Source organism: Lutjanus erythropterus, chromosome 24, assembly GCF_056507025.1.
Source record: "Lutjanus erythropterus isolate fLutEry1 chromosome 24, fLutEry1.hap2, whole genome shotgun sequence".
Lineage (NCBI taxonomy): Eukaryota > Metazoa > Chordata > Actinopteri > Lutjaniformes > Lutjanidae > Lutjanus > Lutjanus erythropterus.
Genome location: NC_139340.1, coordinates 12,186,684 through 12,210,242, shown reverse-complemented (window position 1 = coordinate 12,210,242; position 23,559 = coordinate 12,186,684). Strand labels below are relative to the sequence as shown.

Genomic DNA, 23,559 nt, shown 5'->3' with positions numbered 1-23,559 from the left:
CTTATTTTTTAATGTCATTCTTTTCCAGATTTTTCTGTCAAATCAAAAGAATTAATTTTTTTTAAAATAAATACTTGTATGAAACCAGTTCTTATGATTTTATCTTCATTAACACTCACAAACATGGCATGTGCACATGAACCTCAATGTAGTTGAGAAGTCTGGTCTCATTTTTTTTTTAGAATTAACCTGATTTCCAGTACAGTAGCCCACAAATGGACAATAATAGGTTATCCCACACTGGACAATAAAGCAGCAGTACAACAGAAACACAAGCAAGAGAGATTAAAATTGTTGGATTAAATAATTTAACCAAAAGGATTAAATAATTCTGTCCTCACAATGTGTTTCCAGACTCCTTCAGTCCTGTTTTTGTTTTTCCTGAGTGTGGCTTTGCCTTTGCTGGAGTGCCTGGATGTGAGGCGATGTGACCTGTACTGGAAGAAACAGGAATGTGGTGCCTCCTGGTGGCCAATGCCGCCTGCTGCAGTTTGATCTGCAGGATGTCGCTGAGCAGGGAGGCCTCTCGGCTCAGACTGGCCATCATCTGGTCTTCTGTGGCCCTCACCGCTGCACGAACCAGCGCCAAAACCCCCTACAAAGAAAGGCAGATGTGATGCGAGTGAAGTCATGAAACACACTGCCAAATGCTCTCACTGGTTTTCTGTTCTGTACCTCTTTATCCAGTTGCTCATCCTCAGGAATGTCAACCTCCTCCAGAGTGACCCTGCTCCCATCTCGGAGCTCCCTCAGCTCTTTCTCCTTCTGAAGCAACATGGAGGTGAGCTCAGTTTGTTGCCGCTGATGCTCCCACTCATGCACATCTGTGCCCTGCAGTATAAGTAGAGTCCACTGATCAGTAGGGGGCACTTAAGTTTAGACCCATCAGTTCATTGCGGCATCATCAGATATTTGAGCCCCATCTGTACAGCCACCTTGTTGCTACCACTGAGGGTTTTGTTACCTGTGCTAGAGGACAGGGTGTGGGCGGCAGCTCCACCTCCAAGTGTAGCTGAGCAATGGACAAGTCCGCACCTCCACCCACCACCGCCTGGAAAAGCCTCCGCCGGGTGATGCAGGTGTCTGCGAGGAACCGGGTGAACTCGTGTCGGTGGACAGGTTTAAGGTTTGGCAAACACTCAAACAGCACGTCTCTCAGCAAGGACAACAGTTTGGGTGCGTCCAGACCTGATGGATAGAACACAATAAAGTGGAGTTGTATTAAACCAAACCTCAGCAAAATAAGATCAAATCTGTGCTCTGTGGCTTAGTGAAGAAGCCCAGAATAGCTACCAGTCCTGAGTGTAATGGAGCTGCATTAATAACACTGCGTGAGGAATGTTTTAATAAGACACAAGAGATGACTCACTGGAAATGACTCACTCAAATTTGGGTTTCAGGGTAGAAAAGAACATCAATACTAGATGATCCAGGCATCTGTGTGAGTTTTGTGCAGAAAAGTGCTCTGCAGTACAAGCTTTTTAAAACAGATACAACTTTGAACTTCACCCACATCACAGGCAATTTGAACCTAATTTCTTTTGTGTAGCCATGCAGTTGCATGAACAAAGAGCCTGGAGATTTCATTTCAACACCACTTATTGTAGCAAAAATTCAAAAACATAATAATAGGCTGAGTCAGTGGCAAATTAAGCCTTTTTTGCTCTCAGTTCTCTCTGTGATGGCTGTGTTAAAGGTCCTTGATCGTGGCCTCCAGGTGAAGCACTGTGTCACCTGCACGGCTTCTACAAAGTACACTGATGTTTGCTCTGACCGTCGTCCAGCTGTGGGAAGAGGCCTTTGGCGAGCACAGCTGTCCGGATGACGTCAGGCCAGGAGAAGCCACGGGCCGCGGCGAACATGGCGACGTCGTACACAAACTCCTGATGGAAGCACTGCCGTTCATCACAGAACTCAGGCCAGGAGAAGTGACGGCTGAGCCTCTGCACACCGGCGTCTCTCTATCACAGACAAACACAGAGACACTCCTCACTTTTCCTACACACACAACTTAAAATACAATATCAACACAATATACATAAAAAGTAACAGTACTCATTATGCGGAATCGTCCTTTATGTTCGTATTTAAAATTCCTGCAGACTTTGAAAGCACCATAATAACACGACAGTCTCTTTTTTATTGAACATTAATATAATCCAGGTGTTAATTGATTGCTCGCCTACCTGCTGCCTCGCTATCTGTGCTATCTCACTCTCTGTAAGGGAATCCATCCTTGATAAGCGACACAGGCGCGCTTGGTTGCCATTGGAAACGGACGCGGGTACGTAGGTTGTGCGTGCTTACGTGGCAGGTACGCAAGACGTACAGCTGCTGATAGAGGGACCGCATACAGATTCATTGTGGAACAGAGCTATATTTTTCTGTTTCTGACTTGTTAAATATGAAATAGAAAATTGAAAAGTGAAGGGAAATAGTTTAATATTTAATTAATTAATTATCTACAAATTTTTCTGACATAATCGCAGTTATTTGCCTGATGAGTTCAGCTGACACCTGTTAATTCAGAGTTTTGTTTTATTCGACAAAGGCTCTCAAACTGTGTGTAAGTTTGTTAGAGAACAGTAGAAGTGGAGCTGTAACCAGGTTTATCATCAGTCCGGGGTCACAGATGGCTCAGGTCTAATCCTCTTTAACGTGAATCCCACTCCTCCTCCTCCTCTTCTTCTTCTTCTTCTTCCTCTTCACCCCGTTCCTCTACCTCCTCATCATTTCTTCCCTCTTCTTCTCTTATTCCGCCTGCCCCCCCCCCCTCTCTCGTATGCTTCTTTAAGAAAGAGTAAAGAGGGTTTTCTCACTTAAGATAACGGATGGGGATTTTGTCAAGGTAGCCATGTCAGAAATAACGCATTTCCGGTCGTGCATTTAAAAATAAAAGTTGAATTACCAGTCTATGCAGTTGTATAAATTTTTAAAAGCTCTTTTTGAAAATGATGTATATTAATCACATTAGATAGGCGAATCTGAATTTAACTGATAAATAACATGCTTTATATTTGAAAAAAGGTTAGTTGGGCAGAAGAACAGAATGGGTAAAGAAATCATTTTGGCTCACTTATCTGAGAAGAAACACATTAGGAAACTGTATCTATAAATTTATTAATTTATATCATATTATATATATACTTTTCTATTATTTTGATTGAATTTATAGTCCAATCCTTTTTTTTTTTTTTTTTTTTACATTTATTGATTATGACACCTTATGGTTTTATCATCGAGCTTATAAATAACAGAGCATTGTGGAACAGTGGATTCCTTAAGATGAATTGGGGGTCCGTGGTCTCATGTCCACCTCTTGCTTGTGGGGACCCTGGACACTGGAAAGTTTGGGAGCCACTGCTACAGTCATATATTAAAGGTGACGCCAAACCATCGTACACTGTTAAATGGTTTTGAAAATTAAAAAAATACATATAATAAAATATAATAATAATAATAATAATAATAATAATAATAATAATAATAATACATGAAATATATTACCTAGATAATATATATAGAAAATAAATATTTAAAATCTATTAGACTCTGTCTTTACTTTGAAAGTCCAAATCCGTGTACTTCCGGTGCTGAAGCCGCTGCCTTGACGCACGTCAGAACATGCGCTTCATATCTCCGCTCTCCGGGGGAACACTGGCGGACGCGCGGCGCTACTCTGGCTGATGTGTGTGAGACAGAGCGGTCCAACACATGTCTGTCCAAGCTCACCTCAACATCTCATCTGAATTTCTTTTGGGTTTTTTTTTCAATTCTGGATCTATAATCGACCATTGATCTTCCATCACTGCTGTCGATATGCGTCCATAACGGTAAGACTGACCTCTTTATTTTCCCTCAAACTCCCGCTGCTGGACAACAAAATGCACCTTTAAACTATAAGATCTGCAGCGGGGGGGGTCAATGTCTTTGTCCCCACCTGTGTATGCGAGTTGTTTATGTATGGAGACATTTCATAACTCTATTTATAACTGTTTACATCGGCCTGTAGGCTCAGTATGCGCACTGTGTGATCCAGTTGTGAGGATCAGGTGAGTCACACATGCACCTGTTAATGGGATGAGAGACAGAGAGCATATAATCTCTCCTCTGCTTTCTTCTTCTTCTTTTGTCCCGCTGACTGAACCAATTAGCTTCAGCATTCACAGAACTCCAGTTAGTTTTGGTTCAGTTTTAAAGGAGAAGAAAAGTGAGTTTTATCATTCAGTATCTAATAAAACTCGAGTGTTGGTTGTTAAATTTGCTGCAGGATGAAGTGTAATGTCAGCACTGCAGCAGTAATGATTTCCTTGATTTATCCACAAAGAATTCCCACTAGTTTTCCAGAGAGCTGTTGCCTGATGCTTCACTTTGATGCCTGGCTCCTGTCAGCACAGGAACTACTCATCCCTGACTTCCTGTCTACCCAGAATCCTCCAGGGCCCACCTACTCCCTCTGTCTGTCTTTCATTAAAGCTGTGAAGCAGATAAATGTTGATGAAATAAGGAGTTACATAAATATGAATTATGTAATAATTTGCCCTGTAAATGTAAATAATAAGTTGTATAAATTGCCCTTCGTGGTTTCAAAAGCAAAGAAAGAATGCATTATAGATCGGAAAAGATAAATTAATGAGATTATTTTCGTTTCGTTTGTTTGAAAACTTGATTTTAAAGAGCCTCCAGTTAATGTCACAATATGGTGTCCCTGAACAGCCGCAGGAGACGTTGCTTTGATTGAATTAAAACGTTTGAAGGGCTACGAATAATCCTTCAGATTGTTTCTTTTGCAACAAAAGTTCTTCAACCTTGTTCTTATTCTGTAGATTTATTTTGAGAGTCAGAACCTTGAGAGCTGCCAGAATTAATCAATTCATTTTGCAGTGTTTTTCCTCAAAAAATTCTTTCATAATCCAACTTTAAGCATATAAGACATGTTAACTGTTCGCTTATCTTGTATATTTATGTTTTTTAATATCAAATAATGACACAGACTGGTCATTACTTATTGTCATTATTAACTTTGAAGAGTTCTGAGTGCACGACACCAAAAGTAAACAAAAAACATGGCTGGCCGTGACAAAAAGATGCTTCTTTCTTGCACATTACACCTTTTTACTTTACGACACTTGTTTCTACACTTTTTTGGCAACATATTTTGTCACCAATTTAAATGCAGAACAGGTTTTACTATCTGATTGTATGTATTATTTAAATTTTATACAGACAAATACTTTACTTACTGCCTGATTGCAGCTCCTCTCGGGACTCTGCATGACTGATGACATCTCCCTATTTCGTCACTTTTCTTGCTCCTGTGACAGTGAGACAAATTTACATGTTTAACCTTTTTTTTCCACAGCAGCCATATTGATATGAAATAGGAGGGTAAACACAGGTGTTACCAATAAAACTAATTAAGCCTCTGTTGCGTTCAGGTCAAACACAGTCAGATGGCATTAGTTAGTATCATGGGTAACAGCTGTGTTTACCCTTCTGTTTCATATCAATATGGCGGCTGTGAAAAAGGTCGCCTGTCCACAAGCTACATTACACAACACCTGCACAGCTAGAATTTGTTTTTCTACAAAAGGTTATACTCAAATACAGCTTTTTGCCCTAAAATGCATGTTCACTGAAAAAGGTTTAAACAAAATAGGGATAAGACAACAACAGAGTGAAAATATGAAGTGTAAAAATCAATCGTAATTGTTTTTTGCTCCTGTTAATGGCGTGATAACCCACCGGTCATCATCGATTTTTTTTTTCCACCACTCCTCCATTGTTACTAATTAGTTTGCCGTGACGCAGTTCAATAGGAGCAGTTGGTGTTTTCAGTGATTTCTAAACAGGAGGCTCCCTGCTGTCAGACAGATTGTCTGTAATTACAATCCTCTCTGACTACAACCATGTGAGTGTGTGTGTGTCAGAAAGGAGACACATAAACATGACAGAGGGAGCAAAATGTGCCTAAGATCTCTGATTTCAAAGTAAAAGCTTTAGATGTTCCCTCACTTTGACGCACACACACACACACACCAGACCACAAGCAAGGCCACAGAGACAGAGCAGCAGCCTAACATCGAGAATCTGAAAATTTTATCCCTAAAAATGATAAAAAACCCTTACTTACCCTTTACTTAAACAAGGTAAACTTTAGGAACATTTTAATAACAAAGAAACAATAATCTAACAAACAACCAAATTACCTTTCATATTTTTTGTCTGTGATTACAATAAAAATTTCAATCAAAACTGCAAATTAGCATGTGTTTCTTCTCCAAGAGGTCAGGTGCAGCATGCATAAGAACATCACCACCATCTTGGCCTCACCATAGCAACCCAACACACACACACACACACACAGGTCCTTAAGCAGGCTTTTGGTTCTATCCTTAGCCCTCCCCTCCTCCCGTCTTCTCCTCATTTCTGTCCGTCCGCCCCCTCCCTCCCCCGTGTGTGAGCCCGATTACCAACTGCCATTTTGCCCCGAGAGCTGTGGAACCAGGGGCTCTGCTGTGCATCTCAGTGCATGACTCAACCTGCAGAGACGGCACACATTCGCACACATTCAAACATATAGGCCTAACTCCTGGTCTGACTCGAGTGGTCAGACCCTGCACGGACAGGAACAGCTTTTTCACATCTCTTTGGATCATGTTTCCTGAATATGTGAGTAAACTGGTGCAATAATGGCGTTTATGCTTGTAAAAAATAACTGTTAAGTGGTCAAATTAGTGGTAGAAACTGTTCTTAATTTATTTTAAAAAGTCTTAAATTATGAAAAGTGGTAAAAATGGTTATTTAATTGACATTAAAGTTATAAATATGGGTCTGTAGTTAATATATAGTGATAACTGCATAGTGGAAAATAATATATGGTGATATAATGTGCTAAAAATGGTTCTACAATTGATGTTATATCTTATTATTTATTAAGTATGTTTTATCTTAAAAAGTTCTCCAACTTAATGCTGTTAATGGTGTTTTGCATCATTTATTGTCTCCTAAATCTTAGAAAATGTAAACTGTGATAATAAAACTGTAATTTCATGAGACTATCTCTGAAATGGATGTTCACAGGCTTGTTTTCAGGCCTCAGCAAGGAAAATAATTGAAAGCTGAGTTCTAAATGTAAAAGTTAAGGCCTACTTTCAGTCCAGCAGCTAATTTTACTCTCCTTCGTCACTGTTTCGCTCTGTCTTTTGTAACGATTGGACCATAAATAGCTTCATGTGTCCTCTGAGCAACCTCGTCACCCACTTCAAATTTATTATTCGAATGGATTATCTCAGTCAGTCTCACAGCTCGTCTGAATGAGATTCAAGAACTATTCGTCTGTGCTGTGTCACCGTGGAAACCAATCACTTGCTGCCACAACTCATTAAAAAAAAAAAAATCATGAAGTTAAACATTCAGTTCGAAATCACATGGCTGACGTGATATTTTAGGTGTGAAGTTGTTAAGAGAGACCAAGCTGAAGGGATTAAAGGAGCACAGCGTCACGTTGGGAGAGTCAAACAGCTAAGAGCAGTGATCTGGCCTGTAGTCTAGCCTCGAAAGAATTAAAGGCCCGCTAAGCCTGATGACATTCACCTTTTTCATAGCTGATTGAAAGTCATCCTAGTTAAAGGTGCAGTAAGTTGGTTGATTGTTGAGTCTTATTCCCAGGTTGTGAAATACTGGCGTTTGAGGACGCAACAATCAACTATCTCACCTGTAAAGTCATCTGTCGCTAGGTAGATTTTTCTAAAGTCTGAAAACGGAGCCAAGAGGAGGAGCAGAAGTCCATTTTTTAACTCAGATTCCTTGAATTGCATAATGCTTAAAGGTCATAATGGAACATTTGCAAAATGATGCCAACCTAGCTGACTGCAGCTTTACCAGTCCTGATGAAGTCACCTGTACCACCTCTCATGTCAGAGATGTGATTTGTTTCTAAGCTTAACTCTGAACTTGGTTTTATTTACAAGTCGCATCAGGGTCCTAAATCACACGGTCGGGGTTTATTTCACAATAATGATCAGTAATCTGACATAAAATATTAATTTAAAAGTGATTTTATTATTTAAAAATCCAGTGTCTATAATCAGACCTGCGTCTTTTATTCAGAAATGAAGGAAACTATATAATAAGCTCTGTGAGGATGTGTCTAACTACAGTTAACCAAATACACACATACCTGTGAAACCTTCCAAAACAAAGAAAAGTACTATTTTTTGTTTTACTTTGTCAGTCAGTAAATTGTGAGCGAAGACAAAGTGTGAATTATGCACTGTTTAGATATTATGCAAGCTGTTCAGAAGCAGGACAGAAACGTTTTACGTCCGTTCCAAATAGGATTTCTCGCCCTGTGCTAGGCCACGCCACTAAATATAGAAGGCTGTGGGAAGCTCTGTCTTTAACATCTATATTCTGTGCATGTGCACATGTATGGAAGTGCATTTGATATCACAAGTTTACATTATGTAACTGTTTGCTGTTGAAAACTGCACACTTCATGGATCTTTTGTCCAGACACGGACTAAAAGTGAGCATCAGTGGTCTGCTCTTTCAGCCAAATGGTGGTATATTCAGCATATATTGATGTGTTTTATTTAGAGATGAAAGAAGCTCGCAAAGAACATTTATTTTAATTAATTACCGGAAATCTATAGGCATGACAGCCATTCAGTGCAGGAAAGAATGCAAGAAAACATTTCTAGTTTAATCATATCGCATGCCATTCAGCTGGAAGCTTGCAGGCCTGATTTGGAAATGACTTTGGACAAAATGCTTCCCTTGTTACAGCCAAATGACACATGTAACACCCTTAGGTGTCAGATAGTCCTGTTAGTGGATGTCCTGTCCTGAATCCTCAGTCAAACACCCTGATTAGGAGTTGTGACCTTGTGAACGTGATTAGAAAATGCGTCAACAGAAAAACGAAAGGCAAAGATAATAATAAACTGAAAAAATGAATAATTTGTATGTGTGTTTAGTTTAAGTAATTAGCCAGGCACGGAGGTGACAAAACACATAACACACATAACAATTTCTCTTGATTCTATCCTTCAGGTGTGTGTGAGATCGCAGCATGCATTCGGTCCAGGCAGGGATGTGGGACCCCCGCCCCCCATCTAAACATGCCTCACCCCTCCCCCCGCCACATCTCTCCAACTCACGTCTCGCTCATGTGACCAGAGCCGCCCCAGCCAAGCGGATCACCTTCTACAAAAGCGGGGACAGCCAGTTCGGGGGCATCAGGATGGCGGTCCACAAGCGCAGCTTCAAATGCTTCGACGCCCTGCTGGACGACCTTTCCCAAAAGGTTAGTGTGACGGGTGTCAGAGCTGTGATGTGGAGATTTCTTTTGAAGCTGACTGTGATGATGCACCTGTGCCGCACTTTAATCTTTTCAACTTGGCAACAGCATTCACTCTACGTCCTTAAACTTTCATCTGTTAAGAGACAATCCTCTTATTCATTAGGGAAAACTTCTCATTCTAAAACATTTAAACCTTTTCTAACTAAAACTTTGCACTGTAAACACCAATTTGCTTACTCAACTTTTAAGTTCAGTCATCCGATTGCACACAAAACTTTAATGTGCACATACAAAAAGAGCTTTAATTTAACAAAATATATGCTAAGTACACAATGTATAAATAAACAGGTAAATGCATATATATGCTGTATATAAAGTATGCATGCACATGTGTATCATACAGGTGCCCCTGCCATTCGGTGTGCGGACTGTGACCACTCCCCGCGGCATACACACCATCAAACACCTGGAGCAGCTCCAGGACGGCGGCTGCTACCTCTGCTCTGACCGGCGGCACGCAAAGCCAGTCAACATGGAGCTGGCCAGCAAACGGCAAAACATCTGGTACCATCACAGTCACAGGCCCCACCGGCCCGAAACCTCGTCCGCGACACCGCCCGGCCATTTGCCTTACAGGCAGCGGCGGATCCTGCTGGTGAAGAACAGCGAGCCGGGCATGAGGAGGAGCGTGGTGCTGAGCAGGAGGTCAACCAGGAGCCTGAGGGCCTTTCTAGATGAGGTGTCGGAGGTGATGCAGTTTCATGTCCGGAAACTCTACACTGCAGAGGGACGCAGGGTAAGAAGTGGTTTGTTTTTGAAGACATGGCCATGATTTATTGCAGACAACACTCTGTGACACTGTGTACATTTGCTTCCAGATTGACAGCGTGCAGAGCCTGATAACTTGTCCTGGTGTGCTGGTGTGTGTCGGCCGGGAAGCCTTCAGTCCAATGCTGGTGAACTTTATCAGGAAGAGCTCTGAGGAAAAACTGCCTGGTCTGGGCACCAGGTCCCCTGGTCTTGGTCCCAGGACCCCTGGAAACGGGGCCAGATCTCCTGCTACTCAAGGAATAAGATCCCCACCTCATGGTGCTCAGTCCAGAGCCAGCGAGTACAGTGAAGGACATGAAAGCAAGAAAAATGGTAAGTTGTCAAATCCCACTCCTTTTTGCCCTGTGCTCCAATTAAAAGCTTGGAGCTTTTGCAAAGCTTGGCAGTCCCAGTGGACCCTCAGTCTAAAAATGGGAAACAGGAAAAGAGAAAGTTGATCAAGGTTCTCCCAGGTACCAAGCTTACTCAACTTGGAAGCCTAAACTAGTTGAAAGAATAAGAAAAAGTAAAATACATTACATTTATATTTGTTTTTTTTCTCTTTCCATTCAGTTAACTTTGGTCTGGAAACCAAAAAAAGCATCATCCACCCTCGGTCAGATTCCTCAAACCGCTCCACCCGTTTCTCCTTGTCTTCAGAGAAGTCATACGGCAATGGTGTCAGCACCTACTCCCATGCAAGACCAGCTATTGCAAATGAAGACATTGAAAAGCGTGTCCTGGTCAATAAAGACGGCAGCCTCTCAGTGGAGATGAGGGTGCGTTTTCGCCTACAGAATGACGAGACCCTCCAGTGGTCCACACAGATTAAAAAATCCCCATCTTTGAGCAATGAATCTTGCCCCCTGAGCCAGGCCCAGCCCCATTACCTGCAGCAGGGCCAATCAGAGAGCTGTTCCGACCCTGATTCCACATCCTTCGACCCAGAGGTTGTGGATTATTCCAGCCAACCTCTGCAGCGAGTTTCGGAGGCGAACCACTGCCCCTGCTGCTACCAGAGACAGGAGCAGCAGTATGACTTGTGGGAAAATCCAGTACACAGCCACAAACAGCCTCCTATCCCTCCCCCACATACATCCAGCCACATGATGAGACATACACACTCTTCCAGCTCTTCTTCATCATGTAACTCCAGGCGGGTGGTGCGCTGTCGAGCCCGACTCACCAACTGCGGCGGAGGCTCAGGTTCAGAGCAGAGCCAGCTGGTCCAGGAGGAGATGTGTGTGACGGAGCAGGTTGAGCGCAGAGTTGCGGTGGAGCAGGATGGAGACACCCATGTAGAGGTGCACAGGATGAGCCGGTGCTGCAGCCGCAGTGAGGTAGTTGCTGTGGATAGCAACCTACGACCACTGAGCCGGAAGTCAGTAGAGGAAGAACGTCCACTGTCTGCAGTCAGCAGTTCTTCACAGGTTTTGCAGTCATTGAAAGAGGACCAGGATGATGAGTTGCCACCCAGCGCCTCAGAATGCTGTCATAGCAATGAACCATCCCCAACCCCAAACTGTGAGGATCACCCAAATGATGAACCAACCACCAATGCCTCCGTCCACTCTACCGAACATGACAAGCATGAGGATAGGGAAGAGAGAGGAAGCAGGGCTGTATCTGCAGCCTCCTCCTGTCACTGTGGTGCAGCCACCCCACACTCAACAGCTGAGGCAGAGGAGATGGATCGAGCTCCCAGCTCCAAATCCAAAACGAGCAGAGCCTCCTGCAGGTCCGGCAAAGCCAACATCCCAAACTCAGAGGAAGAGGGTGCTGCAGATGATGAGGATGAGGAGATAAAGCGGGTCGTTAGTGGCTTGTCTGGTCACACAGGCTCTCTGCACTCAAGGGCATCTAGTGTGTGTCCTAACTGTGGAGGCTGCAAACGTGGGGTCAGCTCTGCTTCTAATAGCAGAGCATCACAGAGGTCCCATCGTTCCCAGCCAGCATCTCCCAAGCCTTCCACACCCCTCTCCAACCAAGAGAATGCCAATACTGGGAGTGATGATGATGGCTCAGATGACTCAGCTGTGTCGACACAATCCAACAAGACCAACCTCACTAACCATGGGCGCCTCTCTGCAATATCAAATGTCCTGGAGGGCCCAATGTCTGATCCTGAGGTAACAGGAAAAGAGGAAGAACGGGCTCCTAGTGCAGCTTCAGCCACGAGCCACAGGTCAAAGAGGTCGCACAAGTCTGACTGTAATGGCAGCACTGGAGTTCCAGCAGAAAAAGAGGATAGAAGCCCAAGTGCCATGTCGGCTCTGTCCAACAAGTCTCGCAAGACGAACTACAGTGGCACGGCTGAGGCTCCTGACATCAAGACAAGAGAGGAAGCAGAGGGAGAGAACGGTGGAGAGAGACCACTTAGCTCCATGTCAGCCAAATCTGGTGCTTCTACCAAGACCAGACCAAATATTGAGGTGGCCTCCCCCACTGATAATACAGCTGAGGAGGAGGATGACACAAATAAAAGAACTCCCAGTGCCCTTTCTGTTAAGTCTCATGTTTCTGGCAAGTCAGAAAGACCTGATAGTATCGTGTCTGCTAAGTCGGCTAAATCAGCTAAATCTAATGTGTCAGCAAAGTCCAGCACATCTCACAGATCTACTTGCAGTCATTGTGCAAGATCTCCATGTGCTAAAGCAGCTGATGAACCTGTTATCGAAGCAAGAGGACAAGAAGGAACTGAGGCAGAGGAGAGAGCTGCGAGTGCCATGTCAGCCAAGTCCAACGTGTCTGCCAAGTCGAATAAATCCCATAAGTCCACCAAAGCTTCAGAAAGGTCACTTTCTCCCAGATCAGAAAATGGAGGAGATCTAGAACAGAGGGCAGCAAGTCAAATGTCTGGCAAGTCAGTTAAATCTAACAAGTCATCAAAGTCATGCAAGTCTGAAACTCCAGCCTCTCCGAACCAAGGGGAAGCTGAAGAACAAGAAACTGGGACAGTAGAAGAGGCACCACAGGAAAGGGCAGAAAGCGCATTGTCAGCTAAATTGGAAAATGAAGAGAGGGCAGCCAGTGCAGGGTCAACTAAATCTCATAAATCCAACTGTAATGAAATTGAAGACAATACAGGAGACGATGAAGAAGCTCAGGACCGGGCTGCCAGTGCTTTATCCGGTAAATCAGCTTCCTCTGCAAAGTCTCACCACACAAACTGTGACGCAAGTTCAAGAGTGGCTTCTCCAGCCAAAGACACAGCAAAGACAGAGGACAGAAGCCCTAGTGCCATGTCGGGGAAATCACACACCTCTGCCAAGTCGTCCAAGTCCCAGAAGTCAAACCGCACTGCATCATCTCCAAATCCAAATGAAACAGATGGTCCTTCTGTTGAGACAAATGGCGAAGAGACACAAAATCAAGAGCGGGTGGCTAGTGCCATGTCTGTAAAGTCTAAATTATCAGTGAAGTCTGCTACTTCTCGCAAATCAGTGTCACCAAGTCCAAATGTAGTCATGATTAAAACACCAGAAGAGGTTGATGAGGAAGGAAGTGATACAACAGAGAGAGCACTGAGTGCTGCATCACCCAAATCAGAAAAATCTAATGTTTCATCACACAAGTCCAATCATAACCGAGCAGATGATGGCCAAATGCTCTCACCTAGGAGGACACGGTCACCCAAATCCCCAGCGACACCTCCCAGCAGTCCTCAATCCCCTGGGCAACAGTTGTTGCCTGGAGAGACACGAGGGCCCAGTGCCTTGTCAGTTCACTCCAAAACCTCTGCAAAATCCAGTAGATCCAAATGTCACTGTGGAGCCGCTTCAGCAAAGACAGAAAAGGAGGAGGTGGATAAAAAGGGAGATAATGAGGAGGTAAAAAGTGAGGTGGCCAGTATCCCATCATCCTCTACCAAAAGACAGAGGAGGGAGTCTGGAGGCACAGAGCAACCTCTAAGTCGAAACTCTTCTGGGTCAGTTTCTCTTGGGTTGCCAGAAGACCAAGAAACAGCGGACTCAGACAGTGGCAAGTCCAATGTTTCTTTTCACATTAACGCTGAGAAGAAGAGCAGAGGGAAGACAGCAACACCTAATGTCCCCAAAAGCACAGAGCAGTCCACCATGAAGGAGGATGCGGTGAGAACAGAGTCTGCCATGTCTCAAAAGTCCAATAACAATGTGTCTAGCAATCATCCAGCAGTTGATATCCCTAAAATTGAAACACCAGGGGAGAGTGACGATAAAGGTGAAGAAGGCGGAGAGCATAAACCAGTAAGAGCGGTCAGTGCACTGTCAGCCAAAAGCAGCAAGTCTCACAAGTCCTCTTGTAAGTGTAGTGTCAAATTAGCAGCTGAAAAGCTTGAAACAGCAAGCGTGAAGTCTGCTTCAACGGCGAAAGCTAGCAAGACAGATGCACCTGACAACAGAGCCTCATCTGCAGTGTCATCAGCGAGTGATAAAGTTCACAGCAAGTCCCCTACAAGTGCTGGTGGTAAGGCTGACGAGAAAGATAACACAGACAAGGCGGCCAGTGTCCACTCCAAGAGTCCCTGTTGCCTCAGGCCTGAGTCGGCAGCTTCAGCCCACTCAGATTCGTCAAAAGGTCACAAGGCCAAATCCAGCAGCAGCGTCAAAACATCCAATTCTCAAAAGAAAGAGCCATCCATCAAATCCTCAAGCCCCTGTCCCGTACACAACACCCGGCCAAGCAGCAAAGTGGAGACATGCAGCGAGAGCACTCTGTCTCACTCTCTGTCTGCTGCTGACCTGCTGAAGGAAACTATGGCTGCTGCCGCTGCACGTCCACAAAGCTGCCAGTCGAAGGCCAGCAAAACCAGCAACAAGCCCAGGAGTGAGAAAAGTGTAAAATGTCAGCGGAACAGGGATGAGAAGAATCAGGAGGAGCTGGAGCTGACACCAGCCTGTCTGCCCAATGCCTCCCCTAATGAGGTTGTCAGTGACTGGTTGCGGAGCATTCCTGCCAACAGCAGCATGCTTGCACTCGGTGATGAGCTGCATGTAGAAGAGGAGGCGAAACAAGAGAAGGTGGAAGAAGAGAAACCTGAAGAGGAAGTTGCAAAGGAGGAGGAGGAGGAGAATCCCGAAGAGGAGAAAGTGGAACAGGAGGAGAAAGTGGAGGCTGAAGAGGAAGAAGAGAAAGAGGAGGAGGATGAATGTGATGCAGCAGAGGAGGAGCAGAAGAGTTCAGATCCAGCTCCAGGTGATGAAGAGGGGAAGTCTCCTCGCCCCAACAACCTGCTGTTGAGCGCAGAGTCTCTGCCCAGGAACTGGCACTCCTCAGCTGCAGTGATGAAAGTTCTGCTCAGCACCTCTCTGGGTCGATGTCAGAGCATGCCAGAGGTAAGACAATGACTTAGAGGAAAACTCATAATTTTTCATGTCGATGTCCAGTCAGTGTTAATGGTGAATATCGACGAGAAAACTGAGTTCTCCTGCTGCAAAATCTGTTTAGTCTTTCTGCATCCAGTGATGTCACAGTGATGTAGTTTATGTTACGGAAGAACTATGGATTATTTCAGCTTGGATTTGTCCACCTCTGGGTAGCCAGAGGCTGTGCTAAACAAGTATTTGTCACTTAATCCTATGTTTTGCCAACAAAGTAATAGCTATAGGAGAGGGTGGTGATATACGGCAAAATGGTCATGGGTGTCAGAGGCATGTTCACAGTGCATCCTGGTACATGTAGGCACTACTGGCACAGCTCTGCAAGCACGCACTGAGAAATTTATTGCTTCAGTTGACATCAGCACTGACTGGATATCTGCATAAAAAGTGGTGAATTTTCCCTTTAATATATTTTTTGTGTTGTATTTTGCAATTCTAAATATTAGCACTAAAATGCTACTGAAAACATATAGCAAATATAACAGACTTGAGTTTGGTTAAAGCTTGTGAAAACCCACACAGGTATTTTCAGTTAATCTGGCTGATCAGACCTCTGCTCAAGACTGTGTGGGCATGTATAGACTGTAATTGACTGACATCATCCTCAGTCTGTTAGCTTTGCTGCACCTGTTATCCGTCTTATTGGTAGATGTGTGACCTGATAAATTCCCATTCAAGCTTCAAGCCCATCTTTAGCCTTAGCAGGCCTTAGCAGAGGTCTAACCAGCCAGAAAAAAAACTGAAAACACCTGTGTGGGTGTTCAGAGGCTTTAACTAAACCTACAGAGAGAAAGTAGGTCAAACTACTTTGTGCAAAAAAAAGCTCAAACTGTCAATGTATGTGTGATAGAAAAATATCAAAACATATAATATTAATAGTCAAAAAATGCAACTCAGTTGAGTTCAGTGCAAAAAGTGCCCACTTATTCACAGCACAGGTCACATAAAAACACTATTCATGGGACAATGCAAGGAAAGGCAGCTTATGGAAGCATGAAGAGGTCAAACTATCCAGGAATTCAGAGAGGCAAAAATCTTACTTTAGAAAAACACCTGAAAAAAAAAAATTCTGCATAGCCATCATACATTTTTGCAGCCTCTTAGATTTTTCGTACAACCCTACATTTGAAACAAGTGCCCTTCAACACGCCGTAATTTGCAAAGATTTAAAATTGATTATTTGAATAATTATGTATGTAACATGGCCTGTATTCTGTGCCGTCCTCTGCAGGTGTCTCCAGTTTATGGTCGCCGACTGAGCGCATCAGCCAGGGGCTTCTTGGACTGTCTGGCCCAGCTCCAGCTCATTGAACCTGCAGTGAGCCCTGGCAGCAACCCACAGAAGGACCGGAACCAGCAGTATGAGGACATCATGAACATCCTTCAATCCCTCTGGCTCACTGAACCCAAGGACATCGAAGCTAAGGAGACCAAGGACGTCTGTACAGAGCAGGTGACTCCGCCGAGGTCCTCATCCGGGGTGGACATGAGCAGTGGCTCTGGGGGATCAGGAAAGGACAATGGAAATCAAGGTGGAGATGACACAAAGCAAGACAAAGAAAATGAGGCTGAATCTGTACATGAGGATGAGGAAGCGGAGAAAGTTGTTGAAGAGGAGGACGAGGGAAATGCAGTGGCAGAGCCAGAGGAGACATCCACAGAGCAAGCTAAGACAGATGCAGCAGAGGAATCGGTACAGAATGAAGAAGAAAGTACAGTCCCTGAAAGTCTGGACAGCCCAAAAGCCACAGAGAACCCCTCATCATCAGACAAGAGCTCTGCTAACGACAGCTCCAAATCCCCCACTGATAATGAGCGAGAGACGATGGAGGACTCCAGCTCAGGTACGCCCCCGACTGTCCTGCGAGCACCCTTGGCAAAGAAAGCATCCCAAGACCCTGATCCGGTGTGGATCCTGCACCTTCTGAAGAAGCTGGAGAAACAGTTCATGAACCACTACATCAACGCCATGGCGGAGTTCAAAGTGCGTTGGGACCTGGACGACAGCCTCATCCTGGACACCATGATCTCAGAGCTGAGGGACGAAGTGAGCCGGCGCATCCAGACCAGCATCGAGCGCGAGATGAGGAAGATTCAGAGCCGTGCTGGCAGAGCGGGGAGGTCACCTCGGCCGCCCAAAGGAGAGAACCTCTCCAGGGAGTCCACCATGACGGAGAAGAGGCGTCGCATGTTGAAGGTAATTAACCGTCCTCTGAACAGCACCTGAAAAAAAGTCACCTGAATCTACACTCATAAAATCAAGGATCCATAATTAGGACTTAGGATACTTAGGATACTTTCATACTGCTGCTTAAAAGGCAAAAAATAATGTTTGATCTATTTTTCAGGTCATGAAGAACCAGTCAGTGAAAACTGCTGACTCCCTCAGTGATGGAGACTTGACGGGCGACTACAGCGACCAGCGAAGCGATGACGAGTACTGCCCCTGCGATGCCTGTGTCCGCAAGAAAATGGCTGCCCGGCCTTTCAAAACCAACCCGCTGGCAGCTGAAGCACCAGTGATGATGGACTTTGACCTCCTGAAGATACTGCAGCTGAAGAAATGCCCCACGCCTGCAGCTGCGCCACCACCTGCAGAAGAGGAGGAAGGTGATAGCGAGATTGTAAATGAAGAGGTGAGGAACTTAGAGGTAGTGGAGGAGGAAGAGGAGGAGGATGAAACTAAAGAGGATATCAAACCCGATGTTGTTTTGGAGGAGACGATCCCAGAGGAAGATGAGGAAGTAGAAAAAGAAGAAGATGAGGGAGAGGCAGGAGGAGAGGAAAACAATGCGGGTGATGAGGAGCAGGAAGAGACAGGTTGCGAGGAAGGTGAGGAGGAAGAAGAGACATCAGAAAATGCAGAGGAGGAAGAAGAGGAGGCACAATGCCAATGCCAGTGTGCCAAAAATGAGGAGGAGAGTGACAAAGCAAACGAGGGAGAAGAGGGTGAGGAGGAAACAGCAGAGGGAGAGGATGCTGAGGAAACTAGTGACAACACAGGAGAGGGTGAGACAGGAGATGATGAAGAGAAAGCAGGGGAGGAAGAGGAGGAGAGCGCAGAGGATGGAGAGGAGACAGGCGGCAATGAAGGAGAGACAGGAACCGGGGAAGAGGAGAGTGACAAGGAAACAGGAAAAGATGAAACAGCAGGTGAAGGAGAGACCACTGAAAATGGTGAAGGTGAGGAAGAGGAGGGGGCAGAAGCAGAAGAGTGTGAAGTGACTGAATTTAAGCCTGAGGAAGAAGAAGAAGAAGAAGAAGAGGAAGAAGAAACGACCGCCAAGGAAAGTGGAGAAGAGGAGGCATCCGGGGAAACGGAGGATGATAATGCTGCAAAAAGTGCAGAGAATGAAGAATCCACACCGGTGGAGGAGTTTGCGGAGGGAAACGTCAGCGCTTCAGCAGAGGCAGAGGATGAGGATGATGGAGATGATGGCACCGGAGAGGAGGAGTCACATGAAGAGGCAAAAGGAGGAGAGAGTGAAGAGCAGGAAAGAGAGGCATCAGAGGAGGAGAGCGCCTCGCCACAGGTAGGATCAATCAAACACTAAGAGAACACAAAGCATTAATCCAGGCCAACAACTATGAAACAGAAAGTAATTCCATCGATTATTTAGTAGTTTAACCCATCATTTATATCAGTAACGACAACAATGCACTCAACAAATTAACTGCAGAGCTCTTGGGAACATGGCAGTGCTAAAAAGATGTCTGATGTCTAAAGCAAAAAAAAAACAAGTAAAGCTACCGTTCCATCAGGAAACCGCATAAATGACCTTGGTTCAGTATTCTCTGTTCACTGGGAGGCTGCTGAGTCTGGATTAATTGCTCGATAGCAGCAGCTAACAGGTGCACTTATTAGCAGTTAGAGATTAAGTAACTAAAGCTACTGTCCATCAGGACACTCTGTCACTGACTTTAAGCTGAGCAGGCAGAGGACATCAGAAGGAAAAACAACATTTTCTCTATAAAATATGACCCAGTTTCACCCAAATCTGTGAATGAACAGTGACACACAGCTCCAGAAACATTGTTTATACTGCTTCAAATCAAATGTTGCCAGTATTTCTGTGCAATGAGCGATTAAAACTTACATTGTAGGTGTGCACACTTCTTGTAATACCTCCAAATAAAGTGGTTACGATAATCTCACTAAACTGTTAGTTTGTTTACATCCTGCTGTGGCCCGTCGGACTGCAATATGTTGCAGAAACGTCAAAGCTGTGTTCCCACATGTCAGCAGTTACTTTTTATCAAAACTACAAAAATAACTGCCATGTTCTTAGAAAGCTTTGAATATTGATGAAGAACCCACAGAAAAAAAAAATAATCTCAATTTAATGACAGTGACTTTGAAGTAACTTTTTAAGTAGATTTGTTCACATAAGTTGGTAAATTCATGTTATGGATGCCTCCTATTTTTAACCACCGCAGTGCCCGAACATGACTGCTGGGTTAAAGTGTACTGTACCTTAAAGAGGAATCTGACCTACTGTAGCCCTGAACACTAAGTCTAAGCCTGTGGGAAAAGATAATCTGGCTATCCAATTAGACAGACTGAACAAATCTGTTTTGTTTGGCAGCAACGCAGAGCTTCCACTGATGGACGTCTGCTGTTATTGTCTGTCGATAAAAAAAAGTTCTCATGTTTTAAATCAGCATGTTCCCATTTTATTTGAAACACAGTGATATATAAACGCTCAGCAGCCTTCCTGCACTGATAAAGTGAAACTAATTTGCAAGACTTGCTGTGCATCCTACATGTAGCTGTAATTACACTTGGCTGCCTTATGTGGTACCCAATTTAGTTAATTACAACTGTTCAGAGATAATTTACTGTTATCTTGTTTAATCCTCAGGGCCAGGGGGTGACTGAGGGAGAGGAGGCCGACGCCGAAGACTCCGACACCGACGGCAAACGTCCGAGTGACACCAGCGTGGACGAATCAGCACGCGAGGTATCTGGAACCACAGGAGACGAGGAGGAGGAGAAAGAAGATGGAGGTGAGGAAGATGCAGTTGAGGAGGTCAAGCCTGAGGAAGAGGAAGAGGGGGTGAAAAAGGTGGAGGGTGCTCTCCTGCATCAGTTCACCAGGACCTCCGTGGAGTCCCAGCCGGGCTCCCTGGAGGACGTAAACACAGATTCACCCCATAACCCTGTACACTCTATAGAAGTGCCCAAAATGGCTGCTGGCGGAGGCGGCGCAGGCCAGAGGAGGAGCCGGTCGCCGGCCAGGGTCAAACGCCGCAAACCTAAGGAGAGCGACGTGGAACTGGACGACATTTGACTCCCACAGAAACCGGAGTAGACTCACAGACTTCACAAAGACTCCCATAAACCCCCTCGCAGGTTGAATAATTGTGTAGGTGAAAAAAAGACTGTAACCAAAAGACTGAAACACTCGAAGCACTTTATCGCTCCAGATCCGGTGTAGGAGGAGTCACAGCGATCTACATGTAGAATCTTGAAACTTGAACCACCTTATTTATGAATTATATCTATATTTTTTAAGTTAACTGTATGTATGAAGGGATATGTTCATTCCTGTACTGTATGTGTATGAATAAGGTATATTTTGACACCTATGGGTGAATTATGTGATCTCAGTTTTGTGTTCAGTGGACCACAGGTTTAATGGTTTATTGACTCATATAGCCATTAATATACCAAGTACCTCAGATATACTATTAGATGTTAATCGACTGTTTCAGTAGTGTTTTCAGACCCCGTCTATTGATACTTGGTTTATGTATCAGTTCAATTTCTGTCTATTTTTTGGACTTCTCTCATTAAGACAGTATTCTCAGGGTCATCTCTAAGCTTCTACTGAACTACTTCCTTAAGTCTGTAGTGTAAAGAAGACTTCTGTTTAAATCTACTAAAGCTCTATGATGTAACCTGATTACCTGAAAGGAATGGTTTGACATTTTGTTCACTTTCTTGCTGCGAGTTACATGAGAGGAGTGATACCGCTTTCACGTCTGCACGCCAAATATGAAGCTAAAGCCAGGAGACGGTTAGGACTGGAAGCAGGGGGAAACAGTTAGCTTGGCTCTGCAACTCTAAAGGTTACTAATTAACACACTGACTTTTGGACAATACCAAGCTTCATATTTAGCACACAGAGCTCAAAATTCAACAAAATTCCAACTTCAAAGTTCACCAGTTAAGGCTAAATATGCGTATGGACGGAGCCAAGCTACCCCCGTCTTCTATACTTAATGCCAGCTAAGCTAAACCAATCAACTCATGGCTGTAGTTTCATGTGTAGCATACAGACACGAGAGTAGTATCAGTCTTATGCAACTCTCAAAAACAAAGTAAAACAGCATATTTAGTATGTCAAACTATTCTTTTAAATAACTTTTCAAGTACTTTCTATTCCAAAATGTACCTTTCCTAAGTACCAACCCTTTTCACTCTGTGCTCCAATAACTGTTGACAAAACTTGGTGCGGCCGAACCCTCTGTCTTCCTTCCTGTTTCCTGTTTTTAGATATACTATGTGCGAGGCTCTTATAGTTGCATCTTAAGTTAGCTAATGTTAGCAAAACTCTAGCTAACTGTTTAGCTTTCATTCACTGTTAGCTAGCTAGTTACATCTGATAGCTAGTGTAGCTCGTCTTTTCTTTTCAGCATAGGTGAGATTAGCACATAGCATAAGGAAACAGGAAATGAGGAAGCTGACCAGGGTTCTTCTGGGTACCAACTGTTTCTGGAGCACAGAGCAAAAAGTGGCTGCACTTTGGAACTGAATTAATTGTAAAATAATAATATTAATAATAATAATATTTTGAATCCAAATCACAACCTGTATTTTAGTAGCTTTACTATATTATGTTTGAATTTTTGACATTTAAAATGTGCTTTCCCTTTAAACCTGCTCATGTATAAACTCTTTTCTTTAACTGTACCTTATTATATTTATGTAGTCTAATTACTGTGATCATTTATTCTACATGTATTTCTTTCCCAGGAATCCTGTTGAAAAACTTGCACAACAGAGCACAATGTAGGCCTAACACTGAGCATATCTGTGTGTTTCTGACACACATAAATATCTAAAGTAAAAGCCGGGAGGCGAACGTCTGAATTTCAGGGTGATGTAAACCTTTCTCTGCTGCTTGAAGTCAAGAGCTTTTCTTAAGTGTGTGTTACATGCTGTAGATTCAGGTGGGGTTTGCATAACCAGCCATGTGGAGCAACAGCGTGAAGTGTGTTACTGATGCCTTACTGTATCCATGGTTATATGAAGGTAGATCGACAAAAACAGAGGCGAGATCGTGGCTAAGTGGCTGTCTTTTGTTTCTTGACATCTTCTCTCTCTGTGAGTGGCTCTCCAGCAGAATCAGAGTCAGAGAGTCTGTTAAAGAGGCTGAAATGGATCAAAGCAGTTCTTGAAAATGCTGGAAAAATATACTTTTTATGACCCCAAGGAGTATTTTCTCAAATCTAACCCAAACCAAGCTGAGGGAGCTGGCCTCCAGGCTTACTCCCCAACTGTACTTATACTGCAAATGGTGAGTGTGTGTTCAGGAGAGCGCGAACAAAGCAAAACATGTGTATCTCTTATTGCTTAGTCTGACAGAAAGCCTCCTATTTGTGGTACCAAGAGGGTGCGCGTGTGCCTATGCTGCTATTGGTCTGTTTGGCTGTCCATCATTCTGTGACATCACCAAGTGAACATCATGTACCTAGAGCACATGAATATATGACTGTAATGATGCTGATATAAATAAAATGAATGCACACGATGGTGACTCTCATATTATTTCATCTGAGTATATGCTAGCTAAAATAGATTGGTGTATATACATGCTACTTCATGTTGGTATAATCTACTCTGTAACCAGCAGGCAATTAGCTTAGCTTAGCTTAGAGCTAACCTGTCCCACTCTAAAGCTAAAAACTACATCTGCTAGCACCTCTTTGAATGCTGTATTCACACAACACCTGGAAGAAAAGGAAATACTCCCAATAATCCAATGTGGTTACCACTAATAGCACTATTTTTTCATTTTCAGGGCAGTATACTACACTTGACTATCAAATGGTGCACAGTATCCGTGTCCAGGTGGC

General features: G+C 44.0%; 2 protein-coding genes across 3 annotated transcripts; one reads left to right on the top strand and one right to left on the bottom strand.

Moving 5' to 3' along the window:
- Nucleotides 1–22: 22 nt before the first annotated feature.
- Nucleotides 23–5,393, bottom strand: c24h8orf74 (chromosome 24 C8orf74 homolog). 2 transcript variants are annotated; one of them, XM_084713463.1, is made up of 5 exons: nucleotides 2,187–2,284; nucleotides 1,775–1,961; nucleotides 965–1,188; nucleotides 676–831; nucleotides 23–595 (listed from the first exon to the last, which is right to left on the bottom strand). In XM_084713463.1, the coding sequence occupies exons 1-5, from the start codon at nucleotides 2,232–2,234 to the stop codon at nucleotides 338–340; spliced, it is 873 nt and encodes a 290-aa protein (XP_084569589.1). In that variant the 5' UTR covers nucleotides 2,235–2,284; the 3' UTR covers nucleotides 23–337. The 2 variants fall into 2 exon arrangements, with proteins under 2 accessions (XP_084569589.1, XP_084569588.1); XM_084713462.1 differs by lacking the exon at nucleotides 2,187–2,284 and adding an exon at nucleotides 5,244–5,393 and having other exon boundaries at nucleotides 24–595.
- rp1l1a (rp1 like 1a) lies at nucleotides 3,647–23,236 on the top strand. The gene is made up of 8 exons (XM_084713464.1): nucleotides 3,647–3,833; nucleotides 9,058–9,310; nucleotides 9,711–10,103; nucleotides 10,186–10,450; nucleotides 10,691–15,432; nucleotides 16,709–17,674; nucleotides 17,826–19,010; nucleotides 20,340–23,236. The coding sequence occupies exons 2-8, from the start codon at nucleotides 9,077–9,079 to the stop codon at nucleotides 20,766–20,768; spliced, it is 8,214 nt and encodes a 2,737-aa protein (XP_084569590.1). The 5' UTR covers nucleotides 3,647–3,833; nucleotides 9,058–9,076; the 3' UTR covers nucleotides 20,769–23,236.
- The last annotated feature ends 323 nt before the right edge of the window (nucleotides 23,237–23,559 follow it).